The sequence below is a fragment of the Anas acuta genome, chromosome 7 (assembly GCF_963932015.1).
Source record: "Anas acuta chromosome 7, bAnaAcu1.1, whole genome shotgun sequence".
NCBI classification, from domain to species: domain Eukaryota; kingdom Metazoa; phylum Chordata; class Aves; order Anseriformes; family Anatidae; genus Anas; species Anas acuta.
The window spans coordinates 34,864,969-34,884,324 of record NC_088985.1 but is presented as its reverse complement, the minus strand read 5'-3'; the positions used below and the strand labels follow the sequence as shown (position 1 = coordinate 34,884,324).

The 19,356-nt window shown below is 47.7% G+C and overlaps 1 protein-coding gene across 3 annotated transcripts in view; it reads left to right on the top strand.

The window, feature by feature from the left end:
• CTBP2 (C-terminal binding protein 2) overlaps positions 1-19,356 on the top strand; it is a 114,403-nt gene that overhangs the window by 66,733 nt on the left and 28,314 nt on the right. For 2 of the 3 annotated variants that reach the window (XM_068689115.1, XM_068689116.1), the window contains exon 2: positions 374-533. In XM_068689115.1, coding sequence (XP_068545216.1) covers positions 476-533 — 58 coding nt within the window. In that variant the 5' untranslated portion in view covers positions 374-475. Of the gene's footprint in view, positions 1-373; positions 534-7,436; positions 7,462-19,356 lie in introns of those variants that run through there. The other variant, XM_068689119.1, reaches the window with a different exon arrangement.

Here is a 19,356-nt window from a genome sequence, read left to right as displayed (position 1 = left end):
GCACTGGAGGAGCAAAAGCTGCTTTCCCGTTTTTATATACTCATAATGTTTCGGTATCTGCGAGCCTACAAAATAGCTTAATGGATTTTGTCTGCTAGGAATAGATTTTTAAGGCAGAAATAAAACTCGGGAGGCCAGACAGCGCTTCGGCAGTTCTCTTGTAGGATGCTGGTTGTGTTTTTTTTTTTTCTGATCGCAGGGAAGATGAAGGGGCTGTGTGCTTGGTTTGCGGAGTGAGAGCTGGTGGGATGCTGAGGCTGGAAGTGCTAAAATCCCAGCTGTGGATTCAGCAAGGGTGCTGGGCTTTTTGGGGTGGGCGGGTGTCACCTCCCGTGGTGGAAGTCCCACTCACCAGCTCCTCTCGTCTCAACAGGACCGACAGTGGCGTTATGCATGCCGACTCCCGTGAGTTTTCCTGAGTTCCTGGGGGACTGCCTGGCTTTTTGAATCAGAAAGTTGCAAAATACCATCAAGAATGGCACTTGTGGATAAACACAAAGTCAAGCGACAGCGACTGGACAGAATTTGTGAAGGTAAGAGGATGCTCCACTGTTCTGTGAACGCTGACGGAATATTAAGGTAGAATACCTCATTTTTCCTTGTTTTGTACAGCACTTGGAGATAATGGGATCCAGATCCGTGTCTAGGTTCTCCATCTTCTGTGTTGACATGAAATACGGTCATATTGGTGTTGAAATGTTAGCAAGGGATACGCTGGTTCCTCCTCGCAGTCCTATGGACAGGACTGCTTCATTACCCAGGCTGTGGGCTTGAGCCCCTGCTGCTGCTTCAGGCTGCTTGTGGGGCGGGGGAGAACGATGCAGGACATTTGGGTAAAGCTCAGCATCCTCCACCTCGGTGCAGCCACCCCTGTCCTTCCCCAGGGCTGTGGCCATGGATGGGCAGAGATTCGGCTGTCTCAGAGCTGCTGCTTCACTCAGTGGACACAAAATTTGATTATTTCCGTTAATATTGACTATCACAATAGAAAAAATAGATGAAAATCTGAAAGTAGCTCTCGAAGTATTTCACAAGTTTTGGGGCAAACTGTTACAATGGCTTTTCTTTTGTTGGTGTGAGGAGATCAGGCAGATTTGCTGTAAATTGTTCTTTATTAATTTCATGTTAAAGTAGCAGAGCACAGGGGACTCTTACTTTCTATTTATTTCATTTTCCAGCAGAAGAAGTCTGTAGGTAACCTTTGCCTATTGCAGCTCACGTAGTTTAAGCTGCTTATGATGGAAGTTAAGTGACGGCAAAAAACCTCAGACTTCTTGGTGTCCTTCTCTTATGCAAACTGACACTCAGGGAAGTTTTCCCATCAGTAGCAAAAGCAGAGCAGATTGTTATTTTAGGAAGGATGTCTTCAGTCGTGTCTTTTAAGGAGCTCGGGTTTTTATCTGCTCTTAAGGAGATGAATAGTGGCCTGCAGGGTAACAATTCACTGTGTTACCTGAATGCCAACCAAGTGAGATAGGTTTTGCTCTTGGATGAAATTGCAGAGTTCTCGTGGGAGTTGTACTGCGGGGTTCGTGGGGTTTCCAGGGAAAAGCTGAACAGGACAGGGTGAGTTTTGCACATATATTTGTTATACATTGCTTACTCTAGCATGCCAAAGCAGAACTCCTTTGCTATTGCTTTACACTTCTCATGAGTTACCTAGCTTCAGAGCCATCGGGGTGATCCTCGTGCTCTCCTGCGCATTCAGAGCCCCTGCAAAAGCTCTGAATATTCCTCAGAAAGTGGCGGCAGTTCTGGGGGACCGGGTGCCAGGCTGAAAGAAAAGCCAACGGGACCAGGGAAACCAGCTCTTCGCTTAATCACGTAACACAAAAAGATGTGGAAGCAGCTCTACCTCTTTATTAACCCGCACTGGACTGATGTTAGTGGTGCAGCATCCCTGGGGCAGGGGGTGCAGCCCCACTGATTTTTGGGGGGAGCTGATTTTTTTTTGGGCAAAGCAAAGGCGAGGAGCTAGGAAGGGGCATCCAGAGTGTGCTGCGGCATGGGGCTGCATATTTCTCCTTTTGAATGTCATAAACACTCAGGTGTAGTACACTATCTCATCTTCAAAATTTACTTTGAACTCAACTTAAAAGAGTTGTGTCAGCTGAGCCTGGATGTTCAAAAGCTGCCTTCCTGGTTTGATGTTTACTATCAGATCTACTTGCTTAGTGTACAAGAAATTCAAAAGGATCGTACGACAAACCTGCTGACAGAGCTTTAGATGTGATTGAAGTTTAGATTACTTTCCTCTGATATATGAGCTTTTTTTCTTCTTTCTTGGTCGAAAGATATTCTTTCCTAATCTGTAAACGTGCAGAAGACATAACTTTTTAAAGTAGACTTTGTCGTTCGCCACCTGTTTTGTGATTTGATTGAAGGGATGGGATTCACGGTTGTAAGACACTCGGGCTGTGTTTATAAGCAACAGATTATGACTGGCTGTAAGCAACCGTGCTAAACCTACCTTAAAAATGCAAAGAACATAGGATTTTGCAAAATACTGGGCTTACAAGACTGCGGTGTATGGCACTGGCATCTCCGATGGCTATTTTTTATTAGAGGCTCCCATTCTTGGATTATAGCACAGCAAAGCACTGAAGAGGGGTGTTCCAGCTGCTGGGAAAACACACGTTGGAAAAACAAGCTTTTCCCTTGGCGTTGTCTGGAAAAGTCCATGGAGAAATTGGTGAGATACGGTGAGAAATTAGGGAGCTATTTCCGTAGACTGATGGGAGAAGCCTTCTAGCAGCGTGCTGTTTGCTGGGAATTGCTTCTGCTCTTCTCTTTAAACAAGTGGACGGGATGCGAGCCTACATTTAACTGATGGAAAGCTGTTTTGCAGTACGTAGGTGGGTTTCTGTGCTTTTAATGAAGTCGGTGTGCTGTCCCGTCCCTTTTCCTCTACACAACCCCTGGCAGGGCTCTCTAGGAACGGACGTCACTCATCGCAGCAGGGTGGTGGCAGATGAGATACCCTCAGGCTTCCCACTACGCGTTGTAACCGCTGACTTGCTGGGTCTTCATCGTGCTTTACAAGCTGCCACAAACTACCACGGTACTAAAAGAGCGTTTTAGGAAGCTGTAACGTTTGTGTTGCTCTGTTAAATGTGCATCTGGCACAGGAAAAGAATCTGAGCCACACACGGGGGTGGTACTTCTAAAACCACCTGTCCGTAGCCTTTATGTACGGGTTTATGAGTCTTCCAGGAGGAGAGGGAGGTCAGTCTCATCGCATTACTGTGTTTTTTTTTATATATAGGTACGATATCTTTGTGTGACAGAGCTACCTTCCTGCTGAGGAGGCTGTTTTGAAGGGGCAAGCTCTTTGCATCAACTCACAGACTTCACTACAAGTGAGATAATGGTGCACACTTAAGGGATAAATAAATATTAGGGCAACAGCCTGCAATAAAGCCATTTAGAGTCATCTGTTAAGAATTAAATGAGTTTGTGAGGCCCGTCAGAACGAAGGCTTGGCTTGCCCTTTTCTTTCTCTTCTGGTTGTCCCAGAGAGTTTGGGTGCCGATTCTGTAATTGGATCCCTGCGGGTGGAAAGACGCATCCAGTGAATGGCTGGGGCTTTTGGAAACAGCGTGTGTGGAGTGGTTTACTTAATTCCTGTGTGTGGAATCGTGGCTAATTACGTAGCGAGTCAAAATATGCTTTGGAGGTGGAGCTGCTGGTGCTGTGTTTAGTTAAGAGTTGTCCGGCACCCCCTAGTTCAAATCCGTTCCCATTTGCTTGTAATTTTGCTACATTTTAAATACGTTTGAGCTGAAATTTTCCATTTCATGATGGGTTTTTACCTCGGGGTGAATTTAAAAAAAAAAAAGAAAAAAAGAAAAAGTTCCAGCAACAACTGTTGAGCCATGTCTAAGCGGGAGATGCTGAAGGATGTTGTTTTTGCTGTGCCTGAAACAAAGCAGAGCCCCGAGCCTGCAGCCTGGCAGCCGCAGTACCCTCCTGCTCTGCTTTGGGAAAAAAAAAAAAAAAGGGTCTAAATAATTTTGCATCGGAGTTGCTGCAGTGTCAGGAGTGTGCCTGTTATTGTTCCCGAATTTGGGGCAATTTCTTAGCTTTTGAAGGCATGAAGGTGGCGCGTGACCCCGTTGGCCACTCGTGCTGAAGGCTGCGCGTGCTGTGCAACCTCCCCATGCTGCGGGATGGGGGGCACGAGGTGGGGAGCCCTTCTGGAGGCTCAGGGTGAGTACAGGTGGGAGCAGGGTAAATCAGAGCACAGGGGCAGGACGGAGCCTTTGCCAGGAGGCCAGAGCAGAGCTCACACACCTGGCCCTCAAACAGGCACAGCCAGAAATAAGCTGGTGCCCAGCAGTGCCCAGCTCCGAAGACGGTGGCACCCCTGGTGCGTGGCATCCATCGCTCCTGCAGGGCACTCAAAGCATCACTTCTGCTGCCCAGCCTGCTTCCTGGTCGGCTGTCCTTTATCCTGTGCTTCTGAAAATATGGTTAAAAAAATATTAAGTAATACCAGGAGCTAGACGGGGGGTGAGGAGCAGCCCTCAGACGTTGCTGGCAGAGCTTTTGGGAACAGCCTGGCCGGGAAGCCGGAGGAGCTGCAGTGGCAGCGTGCAAGGTTGTGCTGTCTTTTCCTCATCAGATGTAGACACTTAACAGGGACAAGGCAGTGGTGGTGGCACATCCAGGATGTGTAATGGCATGTCTTGTGTCTGTGTAAATCACAGGTTTCCCAGCCCTGCTGAATTCCTCCCTGATGATCCCAAGCGCTGCCCCTGCTCTGCACCTTCACAGCTGCGCTACCCTGCTGCCTGCAGCTCCAGTGCCATGAAATTTTAATGCCTGGCTTTATAGGTTAAAGTTTGCACTGACATTTATGAGTCAGTTAAGCTTTCAACACACGCCCAGAAAGTGGCAGCCCTGAGATGAACACGAAGCAAAGAGAAAAAATAATTGCAAGGCCAAGCGAGCCCAGACGTTTCCTGATGGAGTTCTCGCTTTGGGATTTGTCATTTTCCAGTGGGAAATAGTGTCCTTACCCATCACTTCATGCCACCAGAGCTGTCTGTACCTTGCAAAATAGCAGAGCCATTCAAAGTGCCACACAAGCCCTTTGTTTTCTTTCAGGTCCTTTGGTCCTTTGGTGTGTCTGGTGGCTGATAAATGCCAGCACGGTCACGTAAGACTTTTCAGAGCTCAATGCACGAGTCCCTTGGCTTTTTGAGTCACTGATTTATATTCTGAGCGGCACCTTAGTGTCCTGTTGGGCTGAGGCGTCTCTGATTCTACCCGTAATCCATATTTGCTGTAGGAATTCCTCAAGTGTTTGCCTTCCAGTCACTATGGTTGCTGCAAGTGGCCTTGACCCTCCCCAGCCACTCATTTATCAGTGGGAGCGAGGCACCAGCCTGCGTACGGGTGGCTCTGAGCTGGCCCCGAGCCTTCGGCTGCAACAATTTGTCCCAAAACGTTGATGATGGTTTTATCATCACCGGAGTTACCTTGGTCCTGGTTAATTCATTTCAAAGCTGGACAAGATTTCTGCATTCCACGTCTCTGCCAGCGGTGGAAGTCAGTGCAGACCATATACAGCAATGCCTGAATAAATATACTACGTAAAGGCAGGTCCTGTGGAAAATGCAAACTTGGATCTATGTCAGGGGTACATTTTGCTTGCTCTTTATTTCAGTTTCTCATGTGTAAAAGGGGGCTTAATATTCACACAGTCAATTATTGCGTGTGGTGCACTTTCTTATCATAAAAAAAAAAAAAAAAAACAACCCTCCATAAAAGTGCCCCTGAAGAATTGTAATGGTTCTGGCTTTTCAGCACTATTTGAACAGTGTGTGCTTGAGGTTTGGGCTCGCACACCAATAATAACAGAAAACAGAATAGGCTCCCATTCAGCTAGCACAGTCCATTCAGGCTGAAAAACAGAGGAGCCTTGCCCGTGGAAGCAGTTTGGGAAAAGTATTTTAAAGCTACCAGGCAGTCAAAATGCAAGTTGTACAAGCAGACTGAATCCTGGCAGCCTTGTTTTCCAGGCCCTAGTGTTCTGTTAGCGTGGCAGTGTGTAGGAAATAGCTGGTTATGAGGCACTGCCGTGCACGTAATGCCATGACATGAATTGTTCCAGTGCTCAGCATCCCCGTGTCCGGAGCCCTGCCTGCGTGAGGGGCTCAGCACTGACTGGGCAACTCTGCAAAGCTGCTGCCTCCGCTGCTGGCTCCTTCCTGTAATGCAATGCTGGCCAAAATTAGTATGTTTGATATTTGGGTGGAGGAATTTTCTTCTATTCTTGCAAATTTGAATGCCAAGTAGCATCTGATAATACTTATTTTTGCTGCTTCGAAATAGAATCCCATTATCTCAGGAAATTCTTATCACCACTAGTCATTTGATGAGAAACAATGAGTTAAAGATGATATCAAGTGTGGAAGAAACTGCTTGTCCTGGGTAAAACTGACTTATTTAGAACAAATATAGAGCTTTTTTCTTTTTCTTATTTTTTTTTTTTTCCTAGTGGATTTGAGCTTCTTTGTTCCATGATTACGAAACACAGAACAAGGATTTCCCCCACACAATAAAGCTTTTCATATATTTTTTAAGTTTCCACCTCAAAGCACATAAACCATCAGGCTTTTAAGGAAGGGTTGCTTGCCACACTTGGCCTAGACAAAAGGAAAAGTTAGTCTGTCAGATGCTCTGCCATTACTCCCTGTGCTGATTGAATTTCTCTGAAGATCTGTCTGGCTGCTCCCAAGATTCATCTTACTTCACTTATGGAGGCTTCAGAAACAATTTCAAATTCACACGAAAGCTGGATTACACCTCGTTTTACCAATCTGGGCAGTGGCAAGTGTGCCACACAGCGCTGTTTTTAATTACCTCTTAGTCATTCACAGGTTTTGTTAAAATTTTAAGATGTTTTTAATATTGGACACGATCCTATGGATGAAGAGAGTTCCAGCAACCTCAGTGGGTTCACAGGCATTATTCAAGCTTACTGACCTTATTCCCTGATTTATTTTCAACCCTTTTGCTGTGCTGAATCAAGAATTCGCTCTATTTGGAAGCAGAAATTTTCTGCTTTGGGACAGAGGTGTGGTGTATCTCCTATCTACAGGTACGCTGTTGTCCTTGCAGCAGGGAGGCAGAGGTGCTCGAGTAGTTTTCCAGTTCTGTTTAGATTTATTTTTTTTTTATATACATTCACTTATGTGCAGTGTATCTCCTCTGACATGCCACAGGGGGATATGCATGACAAGATGTAGGACTTGAGCCAGATATGAAGCCAGCCTGACAAAATCCCCCAGGCATCCGGTAAAGAGTAAGACACATTTAGATAAGGTTACAGAAAGGAAAAAAAAAAAAAATCATGAATTTGGTATGCAATCGCGTTGTAATAGATATGTGACTCGAGCTATTGCAAGAAGTAGAGCTCCCGTTTCCTGAGACGTGAGTGCTACATGCACAGAGGTAGGAAAAAATACTTCTGTTGTGTTCTCCTTGCATTTAAGCCCACATTGATGGTAACTTAATACTCATCTAACTCTTAATTCCACCTTGTATTTTTCCATTTTCTCCAGCCTTTAAGACAAGGTTCCATATAACAAGCTTTCTAACTTCAAGTCATTAATTAAGAAACAATTACAGCTGATGACTTCTATACCATCAACTTAATTTTTCATCCTCACCACATTTCCCATTTAAATTAACTGGTTTATGGATTAACACGTTGTCATGTCTGTTGTGTTTTGTTTTTTTTCTCCTTACTCTAAATCCTCCTCCGCATTTAAAGATTACTCAGAAAAATGACAATACCCCCAGAATACGCAAGGAGACAGGGATGTGAGCATTGTCTGAGCAGCAGCCTCGGGGCAGCCCTGTCGACGTATTCCCGAGCTCCAGCATTTGGGAACGCGGCCGAACGCAGGGGGTGGAAGTTGGAAGTTGGCTGCTTCGCCTCTTCCAGATACGTGATGGGAAATGCTCAGTCCCCAAGGACGGATGAGAACGGGATGGATTTTCCTCCCAAACATGAGCAAAAACTCCTATCTGCCTCCTAAGTTAGAATCCCTCCTGGACTGACAACGTCTGGATCCGGACCAGGTTTTTAGGTTTGATTCCGACTCTGCTGAATATTTACTAGTAAATATTTTGACAGGAGCGGGACATCTGGCTATACTAAAATAAAGCTGCAGAGAAATGCATTACACAACTTTTCTTTTATATTTTTCTGTATCCACGAACAGATGTAAGGGATCTCGGTGCCAAAACAGTGAAGGTTTTCATTATGTGTGTTATATCCGAGAGCTTTCTTCAAAGAGCGAGTTTTCTAGAGTTGGTCGTGCATTTTGGTTGCCTTAAACTTCAATGGCATTGCTGATTTCTTACTGACACTTTTATATAGCCCATTAGCTTAACTCTATTAACTTGTTTTGTCTTTTATTTTAGATAGTCTTCATAGTGTGTTTTTTTTTAAACACTCTCTACTGCCATCTAGCACTTCAAAACTTATTGATAAACAGCTTCAGTTCACAAAAAAAGCCTAGAGTTAGAGCTTGGCACCCACTTTTGAGAGAAAATAGTGTCACTGCCTGCTGGTAATAGCAGTTTGGGGATATGGATCAGCCAGTGGACCTAAACAAGGGTCGTGGGGCTGGCACCTTTGGCCTTGGGGTCACCCTACCAGGGAGGATCCGTCCCCGTGGATGGTTGGGGACCGTGTTAAGATGTACCAGCAAATGGGGTCCCTCCCCACCAGATACTTTGGCTATTGCCATACAATAATAAAATATATCAGTCTTCTAGAAAAGCAAATAATAAATGGCTTTTAGCCAAAATAACATTCCTTCCTGGTTTTTGTGTGTGTTTTCTTTTGGTTTGTTTTTTCTTAAATCTGTGTTGAGTCTGCAAGGGGCGTGCATGTTTCAAGCTCTTGGCATCATCAGGGAGAGTAAAGCAGGAAGACACCCTGAACTCCAGCCTGTTTATCTCCTCAAGACCATGTTACAACCTAGTAATTAATTATTTTTTATGCAAAGCCCAGACATGCATGGCAGAGTTCAGAATTACAATATATATTCATTTAACAATGGATTTCTCTACTGCTTTCTGGGACAGATATAATTCCCATGCTTTTCATTACACATGCTATTTAAATCTTGATCCTGAATTCTTATTAAAAATGATGAATTTTGACCTCAAGGTCTAATACCCAGTTTTGGAGACAAGGTGCTTGATGTGATTTCCAGAGGATTATTTTTAAGAGCATTCGTAGATTAGATCTTTGCAAATAGTTGAGGGATGTGCCCAATGAACCTTGTCTGCTGGCTTTTCGACTGCCGTTCAGCATCCAGATTGATTTTTATTCTGTAGCCCTTGACAGCGTGTAGTTTCATGGCACAGGGAGACATCTGATATTTTTATTATCCCTTTGTTGAACCAGGAATGTCACAATACTTTTTCTGCTGACTTTTACTGGACTCTCCCAATACTTGAAGGCAAAATTGCTTCTCACTGAAGTTTCAAGAGCCTGTAGGGCCTATTCCAAAGGCTGAAAGGATGTTTTTCAGCTGAGCCTCTTGTTTTTAAACATGATTTTTTTTAGATGACTGCTAGCCTCCTGCATTTGTTAGCCACAACTTGATTTTGATCCCCGGCTGCAAATCACCAGGGCTTTGCCAGGGGAGCCGGACAGCATGAGGTGACAAATCCTGCGTGCTCCTTGGGGTGCTTTTGCTCGGACCCTCATTCTGCAGTAAATACGAGGTAAATCCAGGTAGTGTACCCCTCAACGACAGACGGGTGAAGTGCCTCTGCTTGGAGACTCATCGGCACGTGGCGATGTGAGATGCGGTGCTGGCTGGCAGTGGAAAGGAAGAGGTGGCCTCGTCGCTCAAAATTCCCACATGCTCATTGCCTGCACATCGCTGGCTGCTGTGAGCAGCCCTGTTTGAGTGTAGTCAGTGGGGTCGTCAGCTGAACCCGTTTCCAAACCCCAGTTTGCCCGCAGCACGGCGAGGCACGCGGCGGTGCGTTCCTGGGGCGAGTCGCGCATGCGAGCCAGCGGTTACACTGCGCGTCCATCCAGCCCCGGGGCGAGCTGCACGCAGACGTCAGCTTTTGTTTTGCGCTTTAAAGTCATCAAAATACGGAGTTCCATAGGGCAGTGATTGTTTAATAATCGGCTGATCTGAAGAGTGTTTTGTTGTACCGCACCGAGTTGGTATTTGAGAGGGTTTTGTTGAAGTTACAAAGCATCCACGCTTTTGGTTTGGAAATTGGTAAAAGCATGTGGCAGGGCTTCAAGCGCTGAGTGCTTTCAGATGCTGTTCTGTTCCTTTGATTATTGAAAATGATTCCTGCACAATCCTGCTAATTTTCTCTTTTGTACGCCTCCAATTTCAGGAGACTGTTAGAAAGTCCATCTATGCAGAGTGCTTATTGCCGTGGCGAGAGAGATTTTTCGCAGAGCCAAATTTGAGCAAATGCAGTAATTTCCAAGGATTTGGAACATTGTCTTCCTGCATTTCTTCCCCCAATTTTTTTTTTCTTTAACGTTTGCGCGCACGTGTGAGCAGCATTTACAGCACACTCGTGCTACTCCTTCTCTGCTCTGTAGCAGCCATCGCATCCCACCATGTAGTTGAGCACCAGCTCCGTGCTGCTTCCCAGCACCCTGCAAGGAGCAGACACCCAGAAAAGGCTCCCCAGCCACCAGGGGTCATTAGGTACAATCACACACGGTCCTGGAAAGCCCAGGCACTGAGGCATTTATCCCACCGTTGGCTTTCTGGTGCTCTGTACCTCGTCACCTGAAATCACAGTACAAACACGGATTAATCTTAACGCCGTCTGATGGTGATAGGTGTGTATTATCTTATCCCTCTTGATGGAAGGGGAATCTGTGACTAAGAAATTAATCAATTTGCTTGCTGGCAGTGGTAGAACGAAGTATAAAGCCTGGGTATCCTGATACCTGCTCTCTCCATTAACACGAGATGTACTTACCCTCTGGAGGATTCTTCACTACAACAGGTAGGATTCCTTTGCCTTGGAGAGGGAAAGAGCCTTTTTTCAACAGATTCACCTTACAGTTTTTGCCCAAAATGAGATTTGGCATATTCACTCTGTTGTTTTAAGTTCTGCTTTCTCCCAGAAGAAAACAATTTGGGAGAAAACGTCAACATTTTGCTGCATGCAAGAAAAAAAAAAATCACGTTTCATGTAAAAAAACAATATTTAAACTTGTACTTGGAAAGTATTTTAAAATAGTAAAAAGCAAAACCAAGAAAAAGTGTACTGTTTTGTTGCACAGGGTAATCTCTCCAGCAACTTGCTTTCAGAATTTGAAATGAAATGTTTTACATCGATGTGAATTACATTTCGCATCCAGCCTCCCCCGAGTCAGTGCTGCAGACACCAAAAAATGTTGTTTACAAATTTGTGTTGCAGATTTAGCATCCTGATTCCTTATCACGGTTTTTACATACATAACAGGTTTGCTCCTCACTGAAAGAAAACTGAGCTTCCTGGCACTGGGGGAGATGAGTGTTTCAGATCCACTGGGAATGGTTTCCCGAGCCAGATCTCATTCCCTGCATTTTGACTGTGGTGTCGAAATGCCGGGCCCACCTTTCTGCTCCTCTGTCGTTACTTGTTTTCGGAGCAGCTCTCTGTAGCTGCTGTATCATAGCAAAATTTACCATACATTATACCAACACTAGATTGAAACCCAGCGTATTAAGTCACAACTGTGCATTTTTCACGTGATCTGAAATACCAGAGCACTTAATCTCTTGATCAGCTTTTTTTTCTTTTCTTTTTTTTGCTTTCATATGTCTTTTTTTTTTTTTTCCCTAAATACCTCGAGAATTAAAAGGGAAAATAAATCTTCTGCCTGTCCCGTGGTCCTTCATCTCCCCCTCACGTTGGGAATGCTGGTGCCGGCGCCTTTCCTCCTCTCCCCAGAAGTGCAGATGAGATCAGTTGGGTTGGGTTGTGCTCCTGCACCTCCGCGTCCTCTCCTGGCGATCGCTGCCTGGCTCTGAATTCAGAAATAGCTGCGGAGTTACTGGCATTTGCACAGGAGCTGCTGCTAAGAATGCGAAAGGAAGAAAAAGAAAAAATCCTGGCTGCCCATCCATAAATATTTCATTCTGGTCATTTTGTACGCGTTTCTTGATTCAGGGGGAGTGCAGCATCCTCCCACGAGGACCTGTACCACATAGCTTGGGGAAAAGCCCAAGTCCCAGTGGGTGTGTGAGCTGCTCCGTGCCCAGGCTGTAGGGAGACCAGGATGGGTCTTCTGGCCCTGCTCAGCCCCATGTGAGCTGAGCCAGGCAGGGTACGGCCACTGGTCACCACTTTGTTGGGTTGGACTAAGTCTCTTCTGCATGTCCATTGAGAGACCCAAGAGTTTATCAAAGCCTTTGTCTTTTTAAGAGGCAGTAAATACTCAGAGATCCCTTCTGGCTTCCCATACAGTTGTTCAGGACCAGCACTTACAGAGTTTAATTGCTCTATGACATGTTTTTTCCCATTGTCTACCAGGGCTGAACACGGACTGATTTCTGTGAAAACAATAATGGAAGATGCCCCTGATCTATAGACGAGCGTTTTATTATTTTTGAGTATACATTTTTGGTAGCTTTCTTCTGCTGCTTCAGAACAAACAAATGGCACGGATCTCTCTGTATCCATTTGGGAATACATTTCAGCCTTTACCAAAATGTTGCGGTAATAAAATGTTTTTGTTTGTTAAAATGTTCTCTGCTTTATTTGTAAGCCACAAATGTGTCTTCCCATTTTGACTCTCACAAAAGAAGAAATTTTCCAATGCGCCTTAAGTTCGTTAGTTAATTCAATATGATGCCAATCAGATATTCTCCGAGAATTGCATAAATAATCTTTGGGGGGCCCGTGTTTTGCATGTCTGCCTAATATCCAACATAATTTTAAAGGCTGTGGTGCTTGGGGATGGAATTGGAGGAGAAAATGTTTGAAGAGGATTTACAATATTTACTGCAATAAAGAAATTTAGGGATTACTCAAAGATCCTGTCAGTATTTGGGTCAGAAATATAGCCCCGAGGTATTAGTATGATAGGCAAGTAGAAGCATTAGGCTGTATTAGTGATTTAGCTATCATAAGAGCACAATAGTCTATCATGTGATGGCTAGCGCACTAAACATTTATTGTGGATTAGCAGTGAAAAACGCACAAGCTGTCTTGCAAACAGACCAGAGGTGGCTGTTATCCCTTTTACTGGGTCTGTCCTGGAAGGTGCACGTCTGAGGTGCAGAAATCTATTATCACAGCGGGGAAAAGCGAAATCGTTTCCCTCTAAATTTTTTAATTGGGAAAGGAAAATGTTGCTTCGCTCGCCGTGATTAACAAAATAAGTAATGATTGACCTGTTCTTCTAGGAAAAGGAATCTTTGAGCGTAAGCAGCTCGTGATAATTTAGATAGGTGTTTTGGGGAGCCATTTTAATCGCTCCTCTGCAAATGGTAACTATATATGGAAATTTTTATTATGTTTCCAAATAATGATTTTCTGTGTTGTGATTCCATCTAAATCCTTTTGCCTACTCTAACTGTAAAAAAAAAAAAAAAAACTTAATCCATATGAATATTGAAAGACTGCTCGAAACAAATTGAGTTTTGTCTGATGTCTCTGAGTGTTTTTCCATCTCATAAACATGTATTATTTTTTTTTCTGAAGGAAACCAGAGATAATAGGCAAAAGTCTGCTACTCCTTTTTCCTTTGTAGGACCGGAGTTTAGATCCTTTGATCCTCCCCTCCTTTTCCGTGACCTCTGGTAGGGTCTTAAAATTATACATTCCAGATTACACCTCCACAATTTTCTGTCCTGGGATGATGAAAGGATTTGCGCATTATGATAATAATGTAAAGGATCCTTTTGGAGCCCAGTTAGTGTAGCTAATTTCAAACTACAACAAAAAAATGTAATTTCCAAAGCAAATTACAATATTCATAAAGTGTTAAACAGATACCTAACTAATTTCTAATCGCTCTTGTATTCCTCAGTATCTAGCACTGGCCTTTTTTTTTTTTTCGTCCTGCCTGCTTGCTCCCATTTAATTTGTCCTTAGCTGTGTGCAGTGGATTAGCGTTTCATCAGGGTGGATTAAGATTGAGCTGACACTGGAGCTTGCTTTTTTATTTTTGTATGTGTGCGTGGGGCCGTGTGGGTTCATGCACGTTTCGTTATCCCACTGCTGATTCCTGCCGGGTGCTGGTGCGGATGGGAGCAGTGACCTCAGGAGGAAGGCGACAATCAAAACAGATGAAAAACGTGTAAAAAAACAACATGTAAAAAAATATATATAAATATATATATATATATAATGATTCCCCGGGGAGAAATTGCTTTGAGGTTGCTGGCTGGGTCGGTGCAGGAGATTTCATCGGGCTGAAATGATGTCACATGGAGCGGGGGCTTTAGCAGTTTTATTTAGCTCCTAATCCCCGGCACTGCTCGGCCAGTTGTCCATGTGAGCGCGCCGTCCCGGGCAGCAGAGGATAAAGCATCTGGGCTGAGCACACCGGCCCCCTTCTGCACGGAGAGCCCTTCCTCCCACCAGCCCGGAGCGAGGCCGGGTTACAGCGCTGCTGTATGCTTTGCCTGCTAAAGTTTCGAAGAATTAATAATTCAGGCGGCGCTCGGAAAGATAAAACCACGAAGGGAGGGCTCACGCCGGGCATGGGCTGGTTTTGATGCTGGCCGGGGAAGCGGCGAGAAGGAAGGCGCCTCCTCTTCTCCATCCATCCCAGCGGGACCAAGCGGTGCGGTGGCGATGCCCATCCCCAGCAAGCACCCCAACATCGGCCGCTCGCAGAGCTGGGACGCCGCCGGCTGGTACGAGGGCGCCTGGGAGGGCGAGAACGCCTTCGAGTACCAAAGGCCGCCAGGCCGCAGGAGCTCCCTGACCTACGTGGGCAGCGAGGGCGGCTGGTACGAGCCCCTGGGCCTCCGCGCCAACGATATCATCTTGCAGGGCGGCGCGGAGCTGAAGCAAGAGGCGTACCCCTACCAGGATGCCGCCTTCGCCCCGGGGCCCCTCAGGAAGGGCTCGGTCCCCGACTTCGCCTACTGTGACCGGCAGGCAGCCATGGCGGGCCGGGGCGCCCAGGATTACTACAGCGACCCCTCCTTGGCGGCTAGATCGCCCAAAGACCCCCGCTGCTACCAGCCGCTGAGCCGGCCACCGGCGAGCTATGGGGTGCCGGGCAGCCGGCTGTCCTGGGACCCGGCCTCGGGTCGCCCACCCGTGCCCCCAGAAGCCGCCCGCCTCTACAGGGACCCCAAAGCACTGGAGGGGCAGCGGCTGCGTGGCAGGGACGTCTCCCCGGCACGGTATGGCATGGAGACCCCCGGCATGCGGTATGCAGCAGAGCCCCCGGCCTTCCCCAGCCGGCCGGCATATGGTGACGGGGCGGAGAGGCCGCCTGAGCCATCAGGGGGCAGGCAGGCAGCCCCCACCTGCCTGGTGGTGGACCCCAGCAGTGGTTATGGACCAGGACGGGAGGGCACGGGCACCAAGGGGCCCTACGACAGCTACGAGGCGGTGGCGGCGGCTCCGTCCCACCCGGCGGTGCCACCCGCGTTCCCCGGGCAGGAGGGGAAGAGGAGCTTCAACCCCGAGTTCGTGGCATTGCTGCGTGCGGAGGGCGTCTCAGAGAGCACCTTCGCCGCCCTGCTGCAGCAGGGCTTCGACTCGCCCAACCTGCTCGCCATGATGGAGGAGAACGACATCAAGTCGGTGGCCCCCAACCTGGGGCAGGCCCGCGTGCTGTCCCGCATCGCCCACAACTACAAGGCGGAGATGCAGCTGCAGCGGCAAGAGCGCAGGAGCGGGGCGCTGCGCCCCAGGACCCGCTCCAACAGCTTCAGCCACCGCGGAGAGCTGGCGGGTGACTACGGGGCGCCCCTCACCTCGGGGCCAGCCGCTGACGGCCCTACAGCCCCGCAGCCTCCTCTTCAACCACCCTCCCCGAGGGCAGGGGAGATGCACCGGAGGCCGTCCAGCGCCCCGACCCAGCACCTGCTGGAGACCACCACCTACCCAGCCTCTGCTGGCGCTCCTCAAGGGCCGCAATTCCTCCCCGGTTCTGGATACAACACCCCCCTGCCTTGCAACGTGCACCCGCGGCCGGCCTCCACCTACAGCGCTCCCGCCGGCACGCCGATGACCACGGCCAACCCGCATGCCAGCCCCAAAACGGCGTACCCGACCACGTACACCGTGCCCATGGAGCTGATGAAGAGGGAGAGGACGGTGGCCTCGCCAGCCCCCAGCCCACACGGCAGCCCGCAGCTCCTCCGCCGGCCGGGAGCACCCGGGGACGGGCTGGTCCCCACCGGCCCCACGTTCCCCGCTCAGCTCTCCCCGTACCCGAAGCTCAGCCGGCGCACGGGGCCGCCCGTCATCGTCTCCACGATGGCATCGCCCGAACCAAGTAATTCCCTAAGGGTCTTTGTCCCTACGGTAGTTTAGAACCACCCCATTGTTGCTTGAACCCCTAAAAAAAAAGAAACGCAGGCAAATATATTCGGGTTTTGTGCCAAAATAGTAGGCACTCTCCTGTTTTGAAAAGGAGAGGGGAGCCCTTGTGTAGGGCTACGCAGAGCTAAAGATGCTGGTTCTCCCTCTGCAGTTACATTCTTGGTATTTTATTTGCTTAGCTAACTTGGGTTAAAAGTGAGCGGTATGTCAGATAATGCTTCCACCGTTAATCTTGGCGTTCCTGTTGTTTGTGGAGAACGGGAGATTAGATACTGCGCTCGCTGAGCAATTAGGACTACAGGGTTTGCTGCAGATTGACTTTTTACCACTGTTATCAGGCACAAATGTGTTCCTCGGAGGAAATGGTTAGCATTGTTTTGACTAAATTCATCAGATAGCTAATGGTGTTATTCGAGAATCGACTTACCTTTGGCCATTACCTAAGTCTTTTCTTCTTATTATTAATTTGCTGTTTTATCAGGCATATAAAATAAAACCCCTGATTTCCTCCTAGAGATGCCTATAAGGGAAGCGATATAGCTGTTAAAGTAATAGGACCGTGCTTAAAACTAAAAGCCTGTCATTAAGCCCTGGAACAATAAAAATGAGTGGTGGCTCCTCTCCTCCCCTTCCCTTTCCCGAAGCGTTTGCCGCCGAGCTGCGGGGCCGGATGGCCTGGGCAGGCGTAGCTCATCCTCGTGGGCGATGTGCCCTGCTGATAACACCCCAAACCCGGCAGAAACCGCCACAAACACGCTGCTCCGTAAGAGGAAATTCGGAAAATCCGATGGTTTGTGGCTCGCCTGGCTGGAGCAATGCGCAGAGAAGCCCTCAAAATGTTTTTCCCGGGAGCGAGCCCGCGAGCAAACAAGCCTCGAACAATGTAACCTCCGAGCGCAGGCACAAAGCCTCAATAAAAGTATACCATTTATAGGCATAGCAGTGGTGCCAAGCCGGTGATGACATTCCACAGGAATCTAAATAAAGAACGATTTTGTGAGTGGAAATGATAAAGTTGTCAAAATGCAGACGTTTGGCGCACCCCTTTCCCCGGCTCACCATAATTACGCAGCTAGAAGGTGGGTGCCGTTCCTTTCATGCTCATGCATCCTTTATGCAGCTGGCGCAGCGCGCTGATTTATAAAAAACAAAAAAAACACTTAAGTATTAGGCAGCGCGCTTTGTGTTGACGTGGATCACGGGCAGAAGTGGTACAGCCAGGCAGTATTTTTAAACAAACAATTTCCCAAAGCCTGAAAATAAATAAAAAAAAGACGGCGTGGCGTAACGTGGGGAGCACGGGGCTGGTTGTGTTTGCGGGCGGTGCCGCCCTGGCACGAGGCACGGCTGGGGAGCAGCCTCCTCGGGTCGGGCGATCAGACCCCTCTGCCATTTGCCTCGTAGGGAAACGCAAACCTTATTGTCTTAAAAACCTCGATATTGGGCATTTTTCTGGGAAAGAATTGCCGGTGCGCAACAAGAGGAAGCCGGCAGCGTTTCTGTGCTGCCGAGCTCTTTCTCACTACTCCAGCCTCTTTTTTTTTTTTTTCCCCCTACAACCAACTCATTTGCATGAGGATGACATTTGTTGCTCCAGTAATTTCATCTGATAATGGCCAGCTTGCAAAGCGGATCTGAAAACATATTCCTTAATTATGTGTTGCTAAGCAACGAGAGGGTTTGGCCATAATCACAGAAAGATTATCTTCTCATTGAAGTCCCTGAAAGGTTTAGCTGAAGTAGGACCTGTAAAATTGTCTTCATTTTTATTTATTTCCCCTTTTTATTTTCCAAATAAGCCCGAGAGGTTTTCTTCCCGTTAAAGTGTGTTTTAGAAGTAGAAGCCAAGGTAAGAGCCGCTGCAGACGAAGGGCTGCGCTCAGGAGCGGAAGGCGTGGCGGTTTCTAGGTGTTGGAGCTGTGTTGAGGAATTACTCTTTAAGGAACACCACTGCTAAGGAGTGTTCACACTTACCCGCGAGGTGATAAACCAGCACGCCAAATACGCCAGCGTGTTTGTAAAACACTGAGCGGATGGCAGGAACTTGACTCAATCCAGGAAAATCGCGTTCACCAGCGGGAGGAGAAAAGATGCGTTTTTAGGAGCCAGGCTGTGCCCTTTGCAGTGGATACGTGAGTCACGAGGTGAAAGCAAGCTCAGTGTTAAACTCTGTCTCTAAATGGCTGCAGATATTTTCTGTCGGTGTAGGTTGATGTCTGCTCGCTCAGCAGAGGCTTGTAAAATGTCTGTTGTAGTCCACCGATGCTTTGAAGCTTGGTATATGAGCAGGAGATTAAAATAGACCATTTTGTGGGGTTTTGGTTTTTTGTTTTTAAAGTCTTGTTGGGCTATGTGTAGTGGTTTTTTAAAATGAGTGTTTCTAGACACCCAATTTGTGATTTTTTGTGCCGAGGCGCTCGGTGTGGATTCTGCACAGCTGCTGCTTACCTTGGGGCTGGGCAGAGGACGTGGGGCAGGGACACGGCTCCTGCTGCCCCGAGCATCCGAGGGCAGGGACAGGGCACAGGCCCCTCGTGCTGGTTTGGGGAGGTAAGGAGAAAATCAGCCACGGGGACCTAGTGCTGAAATACCTGCTGCTCCTCGTGTCGTCCAGATTTTGTGTGTGGAGCCGTGGGGAATGGCTCTGGGGGGAGAAACGCCCTCGCAGCCCGCTGCTCCTGCAGCCGTGCCATGCAGGGAGCGATCGCACCGAGTCAGCTCGGGGGCGAGCAGGAAAAGACCCTGCTGCCAAGCCGGAGTGACAAAACCGTGTCAGCCGGCCGGCTGCTGCCAGGGCGGGCTCGTGGCCAGTCTCCTGCTGGAGTAGGTGGTAAT